Genomic DNA, 21,051 nt, shown 5'->3' with positions numbered 1-21,051 from the left:
AAAATGTGTACATCCCACCTACTATAAACTATTCGCTGGTTTAAGGTATGGACACACCAAACTAACATCAACAAAGAACTACTGGCAACAAAGGCCGACTGTGACATTGTCTCACGTTGACTGTGTCTCGACCAAAAAGCTGCACTTGAATGCACCTCAAAGACTACAGCTAATGACCAGCTGGCACACATGTACTGCACCTGTGTGAACGGAAATAACTCTTCAGGTGGCAGTATTCTGTATTCAGCATGGGGACACTGGAAAAGGGCGGCGCAGTGGTGTGGTGGTTAGCACTGATGCCTCACAGCAAGAAGGTTCTGGGTTTGATTCCATCTGGGGAATTTCTGTGTGGAGTTTGCATGGCTTCTCTCCAGGTACTCCGGCTTCCTCCCACTGTCTAAAGAGTGTTAGGACGCCTCTCGCCCAATGACAGCTGGGATAGGCTCCAGCCCCCCTCCCGCGACCCTCCAGAGGACAGGCGGTCACAGAAAATGAATAAATGAATGAAACTGGAAGAGCTACAGTACCACTAGCTGGGAGGCTGTAGAGATCACCAGTATCATGCTGATACACTCTGACAATATTTATGTTCATGATAAAATTAAGATGGAAAAACAAAAAAGAGCCTGTTTATGTTTGTATCTACAGAGAACAGGCTATGTATTTTACAACACAGTGGTGGCAGGCATCATAGGTTCTCTGACAAGCTTGGAAAGGGAGAGATAATTGAGATCCATTAAGTTGATCGCAATATGCAACCTCACCACTAGATGGTACTAAATTCAACACACTGGCCCTTTAATACTGTCATGCCTGTGTAACGCCCACATATTTTAAACGCCACGACACCAGATTGTTACGCAAACTTTGTTTATTGCAACATTAAAGCTTGCTGCAAATGATCGTCATGTGTTAAATGTCCCGTTCTATGTGCAAACGGCCCCACGTGAACATAAAAAGCCAGAGAGCGCAGACCTCACAGACAGTAAACAGGGGTCTATTTTATTTTGAACGAGTCTTTTAATTAATGCATTTCAAGTACTCCAAAAATTACATCTCTTTGCACAATACAATTTGAAATTTTTTTTTAGTAAAAATGTTCAAAGTGAACAAAAATTTCCGATACTGTATAAAACACAGTGAACATTAAAATCAGACAGTAGTATTACTTTTTAATCTTGTGTTCTTTCGGCCTACATCACCTACAACATTTCAACTCAATTTGGACATTTTCAGTGCACGTTTATCTAAAAACTTTACCAAGACTACGAAATTAAAAAGAAAGTAAATTTACAGGCATTATTCTTCTGCTCTTCTACCCAAACCATGCCACAGGATAACAAAGACAAAAATGAGAATGTAACATTAACTCCATCACACTGAATTGTTTTTACCATTGATGATGGTGGAGAAAAGTATCATAAGCAAACTCCAGTTCAACTAGCACATATAAGAACATAAATAACTTAGAAGAGAGGAAAGTCTGTCACATATGAACATCTTTGAACAACCGACTCTGGAATTAGAATACAAAAAATGAAACGGATGTATCAAAATGTAATTTTCATTTTCAAATGAAATGCAAATTCTTCGAGGTACTGTACAAGTTTACAGGTAAGTTCTCCGGGCCCAGCGGGTGTGATGCGGCCTGGGAGATGAGATTCAAAAAGAGCTCCATTTTGTACAGACATGAGAAGTTGTAGCTGTGTAACTGCCGACCTGCCCAATTCATCCGAAATTTGTCACGTCCCCTCCAGAGCACATGTGTGATTATTACGACCATCAGGGTAGTGTTGTGAGAATGGTGCTTTCAAAAAAATAATAATAAAAGACGGTATAAAATAAAGTCAGAAGACAGAAACTTCTTCTTGCACAAACTTTGTGCCGTGTTGTTTGTGCTTTTGCACGCAGAAGCATTCTGTCACTGAAATGTTTGCATGGTAAATGAATCACAGGATAACGATTACAAACCCTCTCAGTTAGTGTTATGTTATTATTTCCCAAAATGCCACTTTGCTGCAGAGAGGGGAGGAAGAAAACACCTGAGGTCGAACGATCCCGCATAAACAACCACGTCTCCTTCCTTTAATTCATTTAAACCACACAGGTGCTTCCTGTATTTTCTAAAAACCTGCGCACGGAGATCAGCTCTATAAAGTTGTATGGCACGCTGATGTAAACTCCAGACTTGACGCCTGCACTCATGAGCTCTTAAGGGGATTCAGTCCTTGATGAGATCTGATCGGGGGATAACCGCGAGTTCTGAAAAATCAAAATCAAAGCGCTCGTCTCCTGTGGAAGTAGTGAACACACTGAGGAATGTGATAGTGAATAATGTGACAATACTGCTGCGTCATACTGCGCTCTCCAGCTGCTTTGAGACAAACATTGACAGCTGTCAAAGTAAATAGTGTTGAGTGACATACAAATATTACAGACCTTGGTCAATTAATAGTCACATTTAAATAATGTGTCTGCATGCCCACATTGAAAAGTTCTTAGATTCGTTATCTGAAGAATAATAGAATGATTTTAATCTTACATTTTTTTAGTCATTTTTAAAATTTATTTCCACACTCATGTAAACTAACTCTGTAACATGACACACTCTCACTTCTACACTAAGCCACGGCGGCCTTCACTTTCCCTCGTCTTCATATCTTAACAGCTAGAATCGTCATCAGCTTCAGTTAGTGGTTATTCATTCTTCATTGTAAAAAAAAAAAAAAAACAAATCAGTAAAGACAGTAAATGTTGTACCAAACTAGGCCATCTTCCCTTTCTGTTCCCACCACCCTAAACCTCCTCTAGCTTGTTACACAACATGGGTGAAACAAGATGTTAGCAAGAAATTAAAGAAAAAAAATATGAAGAAGGAACCTTGAACAGAGAGGGCCTAAAAAGTGGGATATGGCGACCTTGTTCAAAATCTTTCAATCTAACGAAAGTGAATGAGATCCACCTGACTGGACGGCGAAGAGAACTTCATCAGATCCTCAACGTCCAAGGAACTCACCACAGCCGTCAATCCTTCATTTATGTGTTAAGAATCCTGAGAGCACTAACCGAAAAAATCAAAGAAAAAAAGTGAAGAATTACACATTTACAGTAGAAGAAATAGTTTGTTTTCACTTATGATACACTAAATATTTACAGTCACATGCAGAAGACCGTCTGCACGAGAGACCGGAGCCTGTGTCTTTTGCCGTTTTGACGTGTGTAAATCACAAAAGTGCCGCAAATCCCCACTGAGTGTCTCTCATTCCTGGCTAGAATGGCGAAAGAAAAGCACAGAACAATTCACCAGCAGCCACGGGGCTTGTCACTCAAGAAGACGTTGCAATAAAACAAAAAACACATCACAGAATGTACTAAAGCTACGAATGATTCCTTAACTCCTTGGCACTCCTTAAAAAAAAAAAAGAAAAAGAAAATAAGATGGAAAAAGATGCTAGACCGCACTGCATTGGAAATGGCTGATGGTCGAGTCCTCTCCTCAAAGAGCCAATCGAGTTGCTAGATAGTGTTTTCTCTTTTTCACATGTCTGTTTGTCTGTAGATGAAGGATATGATGATGACTAACAACCATGTCAGGCTTTTCTTTGGATGGAGTGACGCTTTTGTTTCCCACTGTAGGCACAAGGAGGAGCCAAGGCATTGGGGGGGAAAGGGGCTGGGTGCAGGGTCTCAGCGTCTCATCTGGCCCATCTGATAGTTCTCTCGGGGCTGACGGTGGTGCCTCTGGGGCTGCGCCTGCCGCTGGGGCTGCCTCGGTTGTTGCCGCTGGCCGCCGTGCCCGCCGTGCCCACCGTGGCCTGCGTGGCCATGTGGGTGGGCGTGCGGGTGCTGGGACTGGTGCTGCACCTGGGAGTTAGCCTGCTGCTGCGCTCGTCGCCTCTTCAAAGTGCCTGGCAGAAGAAAGACAGTTAACGGAGCTTGTAAATATAAGTCATATTAGCAGTGGCACTGAAGATTTTTTAGACTGGCCCACTCTGGTCGATCTGTTTGAGGGGAGTGGTTTAAACCTTTCCACAATCCACTCAACAGGAAATTATTAGCAACTAATAACTGTGTAAACACTTGATGCGATCATTTGGGCATGTTTTCCCGTTCAGAGACTTGAAACAATGGGTTTCAAAGGGTAAACAAAGTCGGAAAACACTTTGCACATGCCAAACGAAATGTATTCTGTTTTGGGGCATGTTTACCACGTTATCCTTTTAGTTTGTGCCCGTATAGCATCCAACTGTTATGTTGGAATTTCAAATTAATATGATTACAGCCCAGTTGAAGTATATTGTCCATGTAAACAAGGTCACGGTTAATTTGCAGGCATCGGCATTTGGGTTGGGGGTTGACAAGGCATACAGTGTGGCAATTAAAGCCAGTTCAATCACATGTCTTTTAGTCGGTGCAATTTGACTTTTAATTTGGAGCTAATTTAAGAGCTCCTATTCAAAGCTGACTGACTCTTGTAGCTGCTCTCAGGAGGCTGTTTTCATAAAATTGTGACGAAAGTGATCATTACTGAGGCTCGCTTTTAATTCATGATATAAAAATTTGAGTTTATTTGATTACAAACCCGGTCGTGCAAAACACCAGAGACATTTCAGTACTTAATATAAGATCTGATTAACATACCTAGATTACCATTTTCATCAAAATGTCAGGGCATTAGAGTAGAAGTGGGAAGGGTATTTATGAAAATATGTCTGTAACATTTGTAACATTCATGCCACGCTTCTTTTTTAATGCACTCACCTGGAAGTGGTTTGGGAGGGGGAAGTTTCGGGTTACTGCTCGGCGTGTGTACACTACAGATCTTAATGAAACCTGCCATGAGCATGATGAGGGCGATGCCCATCAACAGCACTGCCCACCAATGACCCTAGGAGGAAATGAATGAAACAGAATCAACACAAAAACACTTTACAATAAATGACGGTCCAATCAGAACCAAGGGGTCAACACATACCACAATCCACTCAGCAATGTTCTCATAGAGCTCTGGATTGAAGATGGCCTTCTTTAGCCTGGCAAGCGGCCCGTCAGCATCCACCAGTCGGCACTTCATGAACACGTCGCAGTAGCCTTTGAAGTCGTTGCAAGGTGAGCCGGCTGGCAGTGTGGTTACCTTTTTATTAAAGAAACGAGCCAGGCGCTCTGATCCCGTGCTGCTGCACGTGTTGGGATTCACTGTAGAGACAGATGACAAATCACATTCAAGCCACAACAGCCCAAGCACATTTTATGTTTAGAAAAGCTGTTATAAAAGGTGGAAAAAAAGGTAAATGACTCACTCTTCTCCATGCAGCACACGTGGCAAAGCTCAGTCTCATCCTTGCCATCTTGGCTGGCACAGGTGCACGCCTCAAGCCCATACTTCTCACAGATGGAGCCGGAGCAGCCCTGCGGGGGAGGAGCATGAGGACAGGCGAGATCAGATACCGACTGGTAGGAATATGAAGTTGCCATAACAACCAGATCTTCCAGGTGTGAAGTCTTCTGCCACTCACCCCGTTGAGGCAGACTTGAGTCTCTCCGTGGCATGCGGTGAAGTTGGCCTTGGGCTCAGACGTGGGGCACTGTGGACTGACTCCATTACACATGCCTTGGTGAGCACACTCCGACTCTTCTCTACACTTCTCATTACGACCCTTGTAAGAACATTCAGCAGTGCAACAAGGACCCTGGCTGGGGCTAGTGGAAGAGAAACAAGTGTAGAAAAAAATGAGGTGGCAGACCTTTCTTAAAAAAAACATCAAAGATGAAAACTGAAAAATAAAACTACCTGCAGACTTTGTTGGGCTTCAGTTTGCACTTCTTGTTGTCAGGCTGGTTGGCATCATAGCAGCACTGGTCCCTGCACTGGTCACTGTAACCACAGTCACACTCCTCTCCAGGCTCCACCAGGCCGTTACCACAGATGGGCTGGCCAGACTCTGTTTGCAGAAGGAAAAATAAACATTAGTGCATTTCCCAAAAACTGAAGTGTTTCTTTGTACTTTGACTTTTTGTGCTGATTGCTAAAGGTTTACTAGAAATCAGATATTTGCTATGAAAATAGTCTCGTCAGTGTTGAAGCAGAGGCAGAGAGAGCCTGAATAGTCTTTGTCGGTTTGTTAGTGGAAAAGCAGAAATATCAGGCTCTACGGGTGTAACAGGACAGTTTCTGGACGCCTACACAAGTTTTCCAGTCATATCAGCCAAGCCACCAAGCATGAGACTTCAAACAACAGCATGTGCAAAACAGATTATGATTTTCAGGCGTGCCAATCATATGGTGAGGTAACTGACTTTTGAAACATGCTTTTGTTGTGGTGCTCAATTGAAAGTTGAGACATTTACATAAAATCTAAACAAAAAAGATAACAACATTGTCAGATAAAAAAAATAAAAATACTGGACTAGTACCAAGATTGTTTTTCATAGCTGGCACTGGCCAAAAAGTGGCTGCATCTCTATTTGTCAGAATTAATTTACTTATTAAGACTTTGGAGTAAAATATCTTCCACATTCTGACATTCAACAACGCAGGGAAAGCGGAATTAAAATAACACTGTGGATTGAATTAACAAAACCTAAAGAAAGATGACAGTTAAGACAAAGATTAACAAAAACAGCAAAACGTACCAACAAAACAGTTGCCTCTCTTTTTCTCCAGCACCTGGCTGATGTTGCGAACGCTACAGACGGAGAACTTATTGTTGTTGAGCTTGTCTCCCGATGTAGCTCTTGCATACATGATATAATTGCCCTTCTCCTTCTTGTCTTGGCTTTTGGATTCTCCTGGGGTGCACTCAGATCCGGAGTCATGCTTGCGGAGGGGAATGAAAGGGAAATAAAAGGTTAAAAGAAGAAGGGACAAAGCGTACAAGCCTAAAGAATTCCTTCACACCAAGCATAAATGCAGCATATACTGTATAAGTAACTCACCGGGGAGCCAAAGTTGTGTCCTACTTCATGTGCAAATGTGATATGGGAGACTTTTGGAGGTACGTGGGAGGCATAGTTCTGTACAGTGATTATACCAGTGTTGAGGGACTTCTTTTTGCCATCAGAGTACAACTTGCTTTTTTCACAAATGCCTCCAGAACTCCCTGAGAAGAAAAAACACAAGTTGGAACAAACTTCTTCCAAAACAAAGCTTAAAAACTTTAAGGACTTTGATCATTGAAGGGGGTGAATATAATTTAGTCCAGATGATATAATATGCTTGAAAACATAATCTATCAACATGTTTACAGCACATTTTAAATTTCAGATTTCAACCGTGCAACAGCGCAAATTAGCAATGTGGCAAACAAAAAAAAAACAACAAAGTTTTGCTTTTTACATCATTAACACTGTGTAACTTGTAGGGGCGTAATAATAACCTTTGGGAATCATCACATCTGCATATGTTGATGTTTGATGCTGCAAACCCCAAACTCCAATTTTAGAGCTGCAATGTGACATGTTGTAAACTGGTTTTGTAACATCAACATTTGTTTGTTATGGACGTATTAATAGTTTTCTATAAAAAGAGGACAAGTTGTTTAGTGATCACTGACGACACATTGTCTTTCAGTACCTGAGGGGGCTCCCACCCAGGCCAGACCCAGCACCCCGTCATCAAAATCTCTGTCGGTGAAGACGTAGGCCAAGCAGTAGTCGTCGTGGTTCTGCTCCGAGTTCAGTTCCAGGAACTTCTCCACCCCGATGTTGGCGAAGCGGAACGGGTTGGACCGGTCTCTCTCATCATTGGTGGTGTTTATCTATGCAGGACCAGGACCAGGGTGAGCTCAGAGGAAAGGCAGTGACCAAATGTGAACTTCAAAGTAGCCTCACAGCACAAGACTCACCCTGATCCTTTTCACCATGAAGCTGATGTTACGAATGCCCATGAAGTCTGTGCCCTGATAGATGGCGTCAATGGCCTTGACGTGACTGGAAATCTGAAAGAGTGAATTTAAGGGCATTATGCAAGCTTACATTTTTCATACTGAATCTAAAAGGAGGGTTTATGTAATTTTGGAGAATTTTAAAAGGATATAAACTTACTGGCTTAACAAGTACTTAGAAAAATATGAAACTATTTCTTAAATGTAGAACACTTCCATGGAAATTATACTTTCATGGACGTTTGCAGACTGAGTTTTACATTTCAAACAGGAACCGTAATTAAGACTGGCCTTTTCTTGCTCCTCTATTGAAAGTATTATGACTCATCCCTTTCACAGAACAAGATGTTTTATTATTATTATTATTATTCCAATCCTAATGAGCCTTTCTACAAATTACTGTTGGTTAAAAACGTGTCTCTGTACCTGCATCAGACAAAAAGTCAACATGTGGACTCAAATTTTAAAAGTACCAGTGTGGTGTGTTTCACATGAGTGCACTACCTGAGCAATGACAGCTTCTCTGGTCTTGTAGTACTTGTAGAAGAGGTGGTCAGTCTGAATAAAAAGCTGGCAGGTGTTTTTCTCAACCTGAGCCATTCTCTTCTTTCTCAGCAGCATGTGGTCATTAGAGCCAGCTTCAGTGTGGAGCTCCTGGCATGAGGGACAGGGGAGAAGGAGAACAGGGAATGTACAGTTAAATAAAACATATACATAGCATTTTCAGCCAAACAGTGAGTAAATAAATAATGTCCGGTATTTTTAGGCTGTGGTTCTTAAGCTGCAGTATGTTCATGAACTGACTTACTGCAGAGGGACGGGTACAGGTGGTGGGAGGAAAGGTAGAAATAACGAGAATCAAACCACATCCGATTAAAGGAAGATTTTGGAGAATATTGTATTAATTCAACCAGAGTTGAAAGTCATTCCAGTTTGTGCCGGTACATTTTAGTCATGTGGTTCAGAAGAGAAACAACCACAACATAAAGCTATTTTATATGAAAATGTACTGAAAGATATGTCAGCATATCTTAACAAAACTAATATTACCACGTAACTAATGCAAATGAATAAAACTAATAATAAACTGTTTGTTTTTGGTTACGTTGTAGGATATTTTAGAGTTAGATGTAGCTTTCCTCATTTCATCATATACTAGAAGACCAGTAAGGACTCTTCTAAAATTAAAAAAGAAAGTGAACTTGTTTAGGATGACGAGCATGTATAAATTAACTGTGTGTTACAATATATGTGTAATTGTACCGAATATGTTTACAGAATATGTTACCTGTGACTGTGCTGTTTTCACTGTATTGTATTAATGTTTGACTAGTTAACAACACACTATATCAGAGTTATCAGACAGGCCTAATATTATTTGGTATTTGTTTTTCCAACATGCAACATTTGCTATTTGTTCCAGCTTGGTTTATATTTTCTCTGTTTTCAAATCTCAAAGATGAACCCAGTACAGACGGAAAAGCCTCCACGGGTATCTCTGACCCCCGACTGAGAAGGAGGAATTTATAATTTCCTCAGATCTCTTTACTGAACCCTGTCAGGCCTCATCGTGGTGTGTGGTGAAAGTTCACCTTGGGTGGCTCCTCCATGGCAGAGGCTTGGTACTTCTTCATCCTTTCAAACACGGAGCTATCAGCACAGCCTCCCTCTGGGCCGTACTTGTGCGGGTAGTCTGTGTGAGAGAGGCAGACACAACACTGTTTGGATTATGGGAGACAATGTTAGCTACTTAACCCCCTGAGTCACTCTATTTCTGGCCCTATTCATGATCGGCTAATGGATGTACTTACACGCCACTTGAGCCTAGCTTTGCTGTGTGAGCTGTTACTTTCCTGTCGCTCTCATTACTGATTCCTCTCACAGTTCTGTTTAATTTGCCCCTCAGCCACATGCTATGTGTACACAGATGATTTGAAATTAAGGGGTGCCAGTGTAGTGAAGTGTACTCGGTGTTCAGTACTAGTACCAACATTGTAAAGACTGCTTCAATGAGCCAGTAGCCTGAAAGAAAGAGTTGTGTTACTCAGCTAATGAGCACTCCGGGTATCTTTACTCCCCAGGGGGGCGATCACACCAGTCTGCCTCTATCAGCTCAGCAGCTCTAACCTTGCACTTTCACAGTCACACATTTACATTATATCTGATTACACACATACACACACACACAGTGATTACAAGAAAACCCCAGTCAAAGTATTTGTTTAACTGAAGTCGTCGGGGACTCACGTATGTCGTCTTCGTGGTAGATGACAGAGTGGAAAGGCACATCTTTGCCCTCCAGGTATCTCTCGGCAGGCTCCACATAGTAATTTCCATGGTGGCTCTGAATGAAGCCCTCAAACTTACCATCCACAACTGAGCCATGAGTCAGGGTACCTTTCTCACCTGGGAACCCACATTATAGAAGTGTACGTGTTAGAAGACTCACACAAGATCAGATATTCATATTTCAGAAAGTACTGCCGTTTTAAAAAATGGGCTGGGCTGGACTGCACCACTGCAATGCAACATTAAAACAAGTGTATTAAAAATGCATTCTTACCATAGATTTCTCCAGTGTAGATATGAGAGGTATCATATGGAATCTCTTCTCCTGAAACATCCACCTTTAAATCTTGGGCAAACAAGGTAGTATCCCTCTTCATTCGTAAGTTAAAATGCCTGAAATCAAAGAAATAAAACACAAAGACAACACAGTTCAAATCTGATGATTCACGCCAGAACAATGCGGTCAGGAAACAGTCTATGGACTTCTTCTTTCAGAGAGCGTGACCTTATAGATTTAGGTGTGGCTCTGAAGAGGACCTCACTTTCGGAAGTAAGCAATATTCACCCAGCCTTTGTGCTGAAGGGAAATGCAAATGAAAGGGAGAAAAGAGTTGAAGCAAGAGCACTGGCTGAGAAAAAAAACAAAACATCTAAGCTGCTTTCTGTTTCAGAGTGGAAACGGCAGCCTTTATTTGGGAAGAGGCCGAACAGGATATCTTGCCAATGCTGTTTTTGACAACAATGCTGTTTTTTGTTAATCAAACACATGGCAGGGAAACGGAGATGTTACAGCAAACCTTGGGTTTCATGTAACACCTACCTACACAGTGCTCTTATTGTATGCTTGTATTGTGTGTAAGTTACTGTTCGCTGTGCCCGAGGAACAGCAGCTACATTAACTGAGAGAAAACACAAGGTCTTTGTAAAAATTTAGACGTGAGAGTGATGGTGAAGCTTGATATGATGGCAAACAATCCAGGCTTGTACGTGTGCAACGCTTACTGAATCAAAGTTGTTTGCTGGGAAAAGCGAAAAATAATTTTCTTCAGCTACAAGACAAACAAAGAGTCCTGCAACAGATGGTACAACTCCCACAGAGCCCTGATCTTTACAACGTAGAGTAATACTGCAGTACATGAAGCAACTGGAACGACTAAATCTACAGAAGATCCAGTAATTCTCCAAGATGTGTAAAACAACCTATCTGCCAAGTACAGGGAGCACCTGAGTACCTAGGAAAACTTGTGCTGGTTTAGGGGCAAAATTTCTGGTCACTTCAAAGTGTGTTTATTCACGTAAATGGGATTATTTTTAGAAAACACTTCAAGTGTCTGCACGGTACTGCATTAGAACATTCTGTTCAAACCAGGAAAAGGAAAGGTGAATAGTGCTCTGAAAATTAAATGAAAGAATCCGAGTTGCATCTCTAGTTTTGTTGTTGACTGAAAAGGAAAATAAGCAGACACATTCATGCTTTTTCAAAGGAAGAGACTTCTTCCTTCCGTGCGTTTGTTTACACAGCTCTTATCATTCTCTTCCCTGTTAAGCAACATCAGAGTTTAGACACAGCTGGCCCCGTTACAGACAGAACGATAAACAGCTTTTGCCAAGATCCCAGCCAGATGGTCGTGACTTTGTCATGGAGAGTGTAGATACGTTCTATCAAACAACACCACCTCTTCAAAATAGAAGTGTAAGAATCAAGACAAGGGTTCGGTCCATCTACTATATTTGGAGGGGGGTTGCAACTGAGTTGGAATGTGTGTAAAAATACACAGACAACACATTCACGCTTTCCATCTCAATTGACCTGCTGGTTATTTAGATTTCTGCAGGAAATGAGAAACACCTAAACATTAGACTAAATGTTACGTATTATATTTTAGTAGAAATGTATCTGCCAAATAATCTTTTACTAATCATTTTGTCAGTAAATTTTCAAAAAGCAACAAACAAGGTTCTTGTTATTGTTGCTTACATCCCAAGTTTGTGTCTTGCTTTGTTTATTCCCACTAACTAACAGTTGCAGCCTCCAAAATGATCAGCATTCAATCACACAAGTTAAAAACAGCAGCAAATCATCACAACTCAGAAGATGGAAAAAAACATCTACAGTTTCTGTTTGAAAATAGCTCAAAACAATTAATCAAAGTATCTCCCAGCAGGATTTATGTCCTCACACCAATCAGTAAATCATTTGGCTCCAAGGGAGATCATACAACTACACATTAAAAAAAAAAAAAAAAAAAGGCTGACAATTACGATTAATTCTCACAAGAGCTAATGTAACGCCCCTGCCCCAAAACAAAATTAAATGTAAACAATGTTTAATTAAACAAAGGGAGCTGAGGGGCATACAAATCCTTGCTACAGCAAAGTTCAGACCTTAATTATGAACAATATAGGCATAAGTCACTCGGTTCATGAAATTAATTAACTAATACATTTTCACTTTAGGCTAACATGATTGATCAAAAAAAGGACACAAACCTTCCATGGGCATGAAAATCTAAATGAAGGTACTTGTCTTCATGAGAGAGCGACCTCTTAGCCCTCTGATGCTTGCTGTGCACAAGCTCTGTGTCGTAGGACAGGCCTTCATAGTGACGGATGTACTTGTTCAAGGGATTCCTATAGTGTCCTGTGTGAAAAGAACAGAGGAGCGCCTGTTAAAGTGTGTGTATAGAGTATTTTTGTGACAGATAGTAAATTAAAGAAAATTACAGTAATATAACAACATGAAAATGTAAAGTGCCAAATGCTGGGGACAACATCCTGCTCTTTTTGCAAGTTAAGTAACAACAACAGCCTTGGTACCACAGCGAGTCTGTGAGCACTTGAATTTCAAATGAAATTCAGTCGAGGTGAAACCCAAGGATTGCACAAGGTGGATGATCTTGCAGACATTCGGCAGACAGGATTAAAGTGACAGAAACTGACATCAAATCAGCGCAGTGGTCTGGCTTTTAACATTCAGCCTAATCTATTTAAGTCAAATAAATGCCAGTTTTGGAGCTGTGCTCAACAACAACAGCCCCCAGCGTCACAGCATAATTATTTTGCCACCAGAAGAGTGGGTGGTGGGCTCGAAGGAAAAAGAGATTCTTGAGCATCTCCACCCAATTTCACCAACAGCTTCACAATTGAAAGCAGCCTCACAAACACCATTCCAAGAAAACACAATGGTTTTGTTTAGGACATTTATCTCAGACAGATTTTACACATTTTTCCTCACGTACACCAAGACGCACACTGGTACGTCAGTACAATCAATACTTTGCTCTCTAACCTATGAACCAAAAGAGAGCATTTTCTGTAAATACAGTGTATGTAATTAGGTCTTTCTGGCAGGTAATTATGCCTGACAAGTGAGCCATAAATTATAGGATTCGGTGTAACTATGTAACAACCACGGATAAGTAGACCAGGCTTCAGCTACTTCTCTGTTCACATGCACATGAAATATTTAGGTGATAACATTAAATTTTTCATTGGGGTGACTATGAGAAGTGGCCCTGACTGTAACTCGGAAATATCTTAATTAATAAAAAGCATTTCAGAAAGTGAGATTTAAAAATAAAGCATGCAGAGTCAAACATAAATGAAAATCAACAGAAACACGAAAGCGAAATATGGTCTTAATAAAAAAGTTTTGTGTGCTACTTTTAACCGTTTAAACAGACAAAAACCTTAAGAAGTGATTAAAAGTGTTTTCCGTATAAATATGGAAACTATAACTGGCTGGTGTTAAACTAGGTGTGTTTGAATCTCTCGTTTATTTTAGTGGAAAGCACAGTATCGGTGCAGGATACGTGGCTCTCTATATTACACTTCAATTATACATTTTATATATAGCAACGTTCCTGCCATCCGAAAAACTTATTTACAATTATTTAAACTAAAAAATAATCCAGGCTTACATTAGTTAGAATAGAGAACAGCTGAAGAAAACAGCAATGACCAGTGACAGCATCGAAAACAAAATTATGCCAGCAAAACTGTAAACTTTAAATGTCATTTAAACTACACACACTGACGCGCTGCGGGCAACGGTAACGCCAACGGCTAGTGTTCTGACTAAACTGTTAGCGGCTAAACCGTTAGCTAGCACAAAGCTAACGGTCCGTTAACCCGGTCGGCATCTCCATCTTCTAATAACAATGGCTGTCGGCGCTATTCGCACGGTAACAACAAAACCGAGCCAACCCTGCCAACAAAAACGGTGACAACACGCAGAATTAACCCAGCAACGTGGGTTCATTTCAATAAACTGAGCGAATCCAGGTCAGCTTTATCGCCGTGTGTCATTTGTTAGCTTGAAGTAACACGGCAAAAAGGGTGCAGTCCTCTTCATAACAAGCAGGCCCTGCTGATCCCTTGTGTTAGCTAACGGGCTATCAGGATTTCTGCTCCTCACTGCCGCCGCTTCGCGGATTCAACACAACTTGTAAGGTTTTCCCTCAAAATGCCGCACTCACCTTGGGTGTAGTTTAGTAAGTAGACGAAGAGGAAAAGTTTAAGGAGAAGCATGTGTGACAAATCCATTGTTAGAGCATTGATACCGTTTTCACTTTATTGTCCTACTTAGATAGGCGCAGACGCCCTGTGTGTTTATTGCAGCTTCCTCTCATCGCCTCCTCTCTACAGCGCCGTGACGTCAGACGCACGGCATCTTGGCATCCCTTCCCCCAAACGCATCCATGATCCAGGCCTGCATACATTACAGCACCCACCATACTACGTCTGCATGTCTCCGCCAGTGTCATGTATGCACTGTGTGTGTACATCCTTTTCATCCACCATTACAAACATTTCCACATCGGGAAAACAGAAAAATCACACCATTTTTAATTTTTTAGTTTCGACATTATAAAAACAGTTTTTACAGTATTAATCATTGCAGTGACAACGGTTTTTTGGTAACATTACATATTTTATGGAGAGGAAGTATTTAATTAACTGAACAAAAAACTACAACAGTTAAGCCACCTTTATATCACAACGTGAAATCATACAAGGTCCAGCTCATTATTTATGACTATAGTTCCGGCATGTCTTAGTCACATGTTATTGCAGTAAAGATATTGCTCTCACATACTGGACTCTGGAGGAAATGCACCATTTTATAACAGTTATGACCAACTAATCAATCAGTCAATGGAAAAAAAAACAAAAAAACACTTGCATGTCTTTGATGAACTGATGGGTAACATCAAAACTGCTTATTTATAGGCATATAATCACCGTAATTAATTGCATAACAAACTCATAGAGCTGTCGTGAAATTTGTGAGCGGCCAACTAAAATGTGAGTTCTGGTTGCCTGGCAACCTAAGATCCTGAGAACATAGTGTTGCCGAAGAGGAGGAAACACCGTCAGCACTGTGTGGTGGTTGGATCTATTTTCATGTCATGTATTAGCGCTGGTTATCTGTAAGCAAGCTATTTCCGATCCCGACGGTTCTCAGTGATGTTCCCATTATGTACGTCTTCTGGTTAAAGGAAATAGTGTCCCTGATGATAATACCATATAATAACACATCACAAGGCATATTACGTTCCCTCCGCCCCGAATATGATCACAATTTAGATGTATGGGCCATACATTTTTTAAAAGCTAGAATTTCAGCAATTTCAATATCTGGTCCACGTGATCAGATTCAGAAAAGGCTCTTATATTGTTATTATTTTAATTTTTTTCTGTCGATGTTTCAGTTTTGGCAACACTCTGATTAATACTCTTATCAGTCAGTTCTTCTGTATCTGTTTATTCCAGACGAACTCCTCTGGCTCCAGTGGCTGTTACGTGACAAACCTCCACATCAGCCCCCAGTTTCTGCAGCTCATCCAGCCAGATCTGTTGCTTCTGGGACAGCCGGTCATTGGGTCCCTTCACCTCCACCAGCTGTAACAACATGACATCCAGTGTCACTACGTTTGAAATTTTCAGCAAGCATGTGGCACCTGATGATAAATGGGCAAAAGGGAAAATATCTACACGCTATGATTATCAGCGATCATGTAATCTCACCTTGTAGCTGTTGTTTGAGCTATTCCACACCACAAGATCAGGCAAACCTCCACGGCAGTGTCTGTAGTCTTTTGCCATTCGCGCTATTATTCCACCTAAGAAGGATCCACCCAAGCAGGCAACAAGAGACTGCAAATATCAGCATATACACGTGCTTATGTTAGTGCCATTTACTTTAGTGTATAGAAAGACGATTGACACAGTCCTGCTGCATTTAAACATAATGTAAGGAACACATTACTGTCCATTTTTTAAAGAGTAAACACCTGCGCCTGTTGGAGGGATGAGAAACGTTCCCAGTTGACCAGTGCACACACTTTACCCTCCTGGGAATTCCAGACATCTTCCAACATGTCATTCAGCGTTTCCACAGACGCCTCACTAAGTAACTGGACACGGGACGTAATCGCCTCCTTTCTGTTCTCATAGAAACAGTCGGTGTGAAGATCCAGCGGACACGTCTGAGAGTGGAGACAAACACGAGTTTAACTAGTATGGGTCCACAAATATTCAACGATACCTCTGCAGAGCTTACGTTACCTGATATGGATTTCGGAAAACATCTGGAATACCCTCCATAAAAATGATATCCCACAGCAGAAGAGCAAACAGCGTTGAGAATGTTGAGCCCTCTCCATGGATCCCTGTGAAATTAGGAAAGCACATGTTGTTTTTTGTGATCAGTGGATATCAACATTTTTTTGTAGAAGAATATAAAATACTGCCTACCTTGGTCAAAACCTTGATGTCTGTAATGTGCTAAAGACAGCTCTTCCACGGAGCATATTACAGTGGTACGAGAACCCTCCTCCCCATCTTCATTTGCCGGCAAAAGAAATTTAGATTTTCCCATGCCTCCCTCATGTGGAAACAGCTGTCCTCGAATGGTCACCTGCAGCCAAAGGTACATACAACATCTTTTATTTTACATACATATGAAAATTAAAGCAATCATTTTTTCCCCCTTCAAATCCATACACTGACAAACTGAAAAGCTCACATGTTTGACATCTTTAACGTGTATAGTGGGCAGATCTTTGAGTTGCAGGCGGTACTTCTTGCAGCTGGGAGACTCTTTCATCCTAACAGCTCTCTGATGGAGGGAGAGTTTATGTCCTGTGCGCACCAGGGGGTCTGACAGCCCATCGCTGATAGCGCAAATAGCCTGAAATAAAGAACGCACATCAATAAATGAAAATACAACTTACTGTCCATGACTGAGAACACTGTTGCACAAGTAAATTCTGAGGACGTCTCTGAGGACAAGAATGGAAACACAGATACTGGTGCTCACTTGCTCAGGTTTTTTGAGGTGTTGCTGAAGGTTTAGTGCCAGTCTGTCCCACCATCGCCCGCGGCTGTCGGGGCAGTAAACAGACTGCAATAGTAGGGACCGCAGCTCTTCTACTGCTTTCTGTAACATAAAAGTAGAACAATGACACTTTGGTATCCATAAATAAAAAAATAATCTGGTCAGAAAAATGAAATGTTCAGCAAACCTCGTAGTGTCGGAGCCTCTGCAGAATCTCCACGCCTCTGGATAAGATGCGAGTGTAAGCCCATCCTGTAGTGAAGCTGCGCAGGAAGACAGGCAGCTCCTTCTCGTGACTACACAAGAATTAATAATATTGACATTAATCAATCACCAGGGAATCCGTGTCTCTGTTTTAGAGACATAGCGACAGAATAAATACATTGATTTATGGGTCCTAACCTGAAGTCATGGTTTTCCCTCAGCTCCTGCCAGGCACTTTTGGCAGCAGTGTAAAGCTCCAGGGCCCTCTCCCACTGACCACCCTGCATAGCAGATATCACCTCTAGCAGGGCTCGCATGGCAGCTTCATATCTGGTGTGATGTATGGAGTCATGAGTATTTATTCCTGCCTATCCTGCTAATTTTAAATTCTACAAAGTAATTTTAGGTCCTTTGGCAGAGTCTCACCTAATAAGGTCATCTCTGTCTCGAAACACCTTTGCTACACGCTCCACTGTGTAGTCTGGGAAGGCCAGGCGTCCTGAGTTTACCAAGAGGATGGTAAAAAGCTGATTCTGTCCTCCAGCTGCCATCTCCTCCTCATCCATAGTGTCCGTCAGAGAGAAGAGCAGAAGGATGCGAGAGAAGACAGCCCGCGGACTGCGACAGAGACGCACACAGGAGCCTGCAAGCTGCTTTGCCCTTTAAAGAAAGGACCAGGGTGAGATCATTACTACAACGCTAGGACTCAGAATGAACACAGTGAGAATGATCAACTCACCGTTTGAGGATGACTGCGTTTCGAGCAGGGCCCAGAGAAAAGAGAGACTTTTGCTTGCTTAGACGAAGAAGCCCGTCTACTAGCTGCTGTTTTTGAGTCCCAGAACTGCCCAGATGGAACGTCTTTGCTAGAGACTTGAGTTCAGGAGCCGGAAGGAGATCCAGAGCCTCCCCTAGGTCCTCAAGGTCATTCTCTTCGTAAAAATAAAAATATACATTGGGGTTGATGTAGTGTTTTAGCAAACTATATCTGAAGTAAAACCCAAATGTTTGAATGGAACTGTCACAATAATTACATGTAATGACACAGTAAAGAAATTACAGGAGAAACAAATCATATCAACAAAAATATTCAGATGTTGTGCATTATATTGTCAGGGATCACTTACCTGTCTGAAGAAAACCACTTTGAACCAGCTCCTGTGCAATAGGTCCCAGATCACTGCTTATCTCTTCATAATCCAGTTTATTGACTTGAAGCCATTTCAGTTTCCTCTGAAAGAGTCTCACATACAGCTTCTGCCCCATGACTTTGAGAGAGGAAATTCATGTCAACAATCAGTCATCAATGCATTTGTGATTTTTTTTTAATAATTTTGATTAATTACTTAGTGACATGTCAACATACCTGATAGCTTTTCAAAGGCATGTATGAGCGTCATATCATCCTCATTGAACAACGCCTTGTCGTCCTCATTCTCCAACACAGCGTGCAGCACAGTCTGGAAGTTGCGGAGGTAGTATGGAAGCCGTGGAGTGTTGGAGCTCTGGTCACCGCTCTCAGCGCTAGACTCTGGCAGCGAATCCTTACTGATAACTGCAGCACGTTTCTCACACGGTTCTTCTGAACTCAACAGTGTGTGACAAGCAGTAGGAGACGGTACCTTTGTTTTATGCACATCCATGTCACTTGTCTCAGCTGTACTTTCACTAGGCAACATCTCCACTGATTCTCTACTGCTCCCCTCATATTTTGCTTTCTTTCGGGAACCAGACTTCCTACCGGAAGTAGTCGGTTCCTTTTTTCTTTTTGCTAGTTTGGAGGGCGAAGAGTGCGGCTTTGGGGTAACCAACTTTTGGACAGTTTCAGATTTAGATGTTTTCAGTTCGAGATTATGCACGTTGTCTGAACACAATGGATCTTCAGCTGTTGTTGGAGTGTCTACACTGGTGGCTATAAGTGATGCACACTCTTTTCTGTCTTCTAAACTCTGAATCTGGACATTTTCTTTCTGTGAGCTATTCAACGTGTCAGAAGAATATATATCTTTCAGTGTATTTTCATCCTTAGTTTGTTTCCTCTCAAGTGCCTTAGGACATTTTCTAGTTAGCTTAGAGGAAAGACTCCCCAGGTCAATGGTCCTGACCACAGTCTTGCTGTTAATCTCGCGCGGCGCCTGCTGAAAGTTACCCTTCTTGAAATAAGGACTCGTCTTGGTCTCTTTGTCCTCCTCCTCCTCTTCCTCCACTTTTCGATTAGGCTCTGGGGATTTTGGGAGATTCCTTCTGGGTGACAGCCGGGTGCTTGACACAACACTATTACTTGCTGAGGCGACACTGCTGTCTCCTCTGTCAAAGTTCTGACATTGCAAATCAATGTGCTCATTGATCTTGAATCTGGGTACCAGCTGGCCACACAGGGGACAGGCCAGCTTAGGTGGAGGCTGGCTGCTGAAGAACGACGTGATTGGAGCTGCGGTGGCAGCGCTGGCAGAAGTCCCAGCTTTAACGCTGCCTTTGTTTTTGCTCCTGGACAGTGATAAACTTCGCCTGAGTTTGTCTTTGCTCGGTCTCTCCGTCATGTTGCAGGCGGAAGCGGATTTCTTTGTAGCAGAGAACACGTTTCAGCGCAGAAAGGACTGATCATGCTACGGCTCTATTCAAGGCTAGCTTAATTAAACGCTAACGCGACGAAAGGGAAATCCTTCATTTGAAATTATCACTCATTTGCGGACTTTAATACTTCAAACATGCAAGAGGAAGCAAGAAAATGACAACAATATAAGGTTGTCACTTGTTTTAAAAACATTAGCTCACATACCGGGTAGTAGAGCTGTCCTCGATAACAACAATCCCGCTTCTAAGGCGTAACCAGCGGAGCGCAGAACGTGTTTCAGGATGAAGAAGTCGATCCCAGGATGCATCGATGTTTTCGCAAACCTGAACGTTTAAAGCCAGGTAAAGTAAAAATGATGATAATGATAATAATCGTATTATAAGTGTATATTATATTTGTGTCTATGTTTTAAAATGAAATTTTATATGAATAAAATAGAATCCATATACAAATCCTCAATTTTATAACCAAAATGGCACCCGGTATATTGCTAAATATTAGAAATAAGACTCTAATCAATAAATGTTTTAAAGTAAGATGATTTTAGAAGTTATTTTGGCTTATTGTGCAGTCTTTATATACCTCGCAGTGTTTTATGTTGAGCAGCAGACCGAGCACCAAGCACATGATGGGGGGTGTATTTTCTACACAGGTTCCTGGGCTGCTGTGCGGCTTTTATTCAAAAATCACCATTCCGGAGTGCAATCTGATCTGATCAGCACAAGCATCTTACAAGGAGGGCCGCCAGCAGGACTTAT

At 41.7% G+C, this 21,051-nt stretch overlaps 2 protein-coding genes across 2 annotated transcripts; both read right to left on the bottom strand.

Annotated features, from left to right (window-relative positions):
* Positions 1-804: 804 nt before the first annotated feature.
* LOC311495848 (disintegrin and metalloproteinase domain-containing protein 10-like) lies at positions 805-14,791 on the bottom strand. Its single transcript, XM_084555477.1, has 16 exons — positions 14,651-14,791; positions 12,663-12,813; positions 10,447-10,565; positions 10,131-10,289; positions 9,476-9,576; positions 8,388-8,537; positions 7,845-7,937; positions 7,574-7,757; positions 6,937-7,100; positions 6,634-6,817; positions 5,792-5,942; positions 5,517-5,700; positions 5,301-5,409; positions 4,976-5,196; positions 4,762-4,888; positions 805-3,908 (listed from the first exon to the last, which is right to left on the bottom strand). The coding sequence occupies exons 1-16, from the start codon at positions 14,715-14,717 to the stop codon at positions 3,688-3,690; spliced, it is 2,385 nt and encodes a 794-aa protein (XP_084411603.1). The 5' UTR covers positions 14,718-14,791; the 3' UTR covers positions 805-3,687.
* A 1,072-nt stretch (positions 14,792-15,863) lies between these two features.
* Positions 15,864-20,670, bottom strand: fan1 (FANCD2 and FANCI associated nuclease 1). The gene is made up of 13 exons (XM_084555476.1): positions 19,085-20,670; positions 18,846-18,986; positions 18,458-18,650; positions 18,145-18,378; positions 17,917-18,048; positions 17,702-17,810; positions 17,497-17,616; positions 17,203-17,367; positions 16,932-17,094; positions 16,743-16,846; positions 16,469-16,663; positions 16,203-16,331; positions 15,864-16,076 (listed from the first exon to the last, which is right to left on the bottom strand). Exons 1-13 carry the CDS (start codon positions 20,256-20,258, stop codon positions 15,939-15,941), a joined length of 2,997 nt encoding a protein of 998 aa, XP_084411602.1. The 5' UTR covers positions 20,259-20,670; the 3' UTR covers positions 15,864-15,938.
* Between the last annotated feature and the right edge of the window lie 381 nt (positions 20,671-21,051).

The sequence above is a fragment of the Chelon labrosus genome, assembly GCF_963514085.1.
Source record: "Chelon labrosus genome assembly, chromosome: 11".
NCBI classification, from domain to species: domain Eukaryota; kingdom Metazoa; phylum Chordata; class Actinopteri; order Mugiliformes; family Mugilidae; genus Chelon; species Chelon labrosus.
The sequence above is the reverse complement of the archived record's forward strand: the minus strand, read 5'-3'. Positions and strand labels throughout refer to the sequence as shown.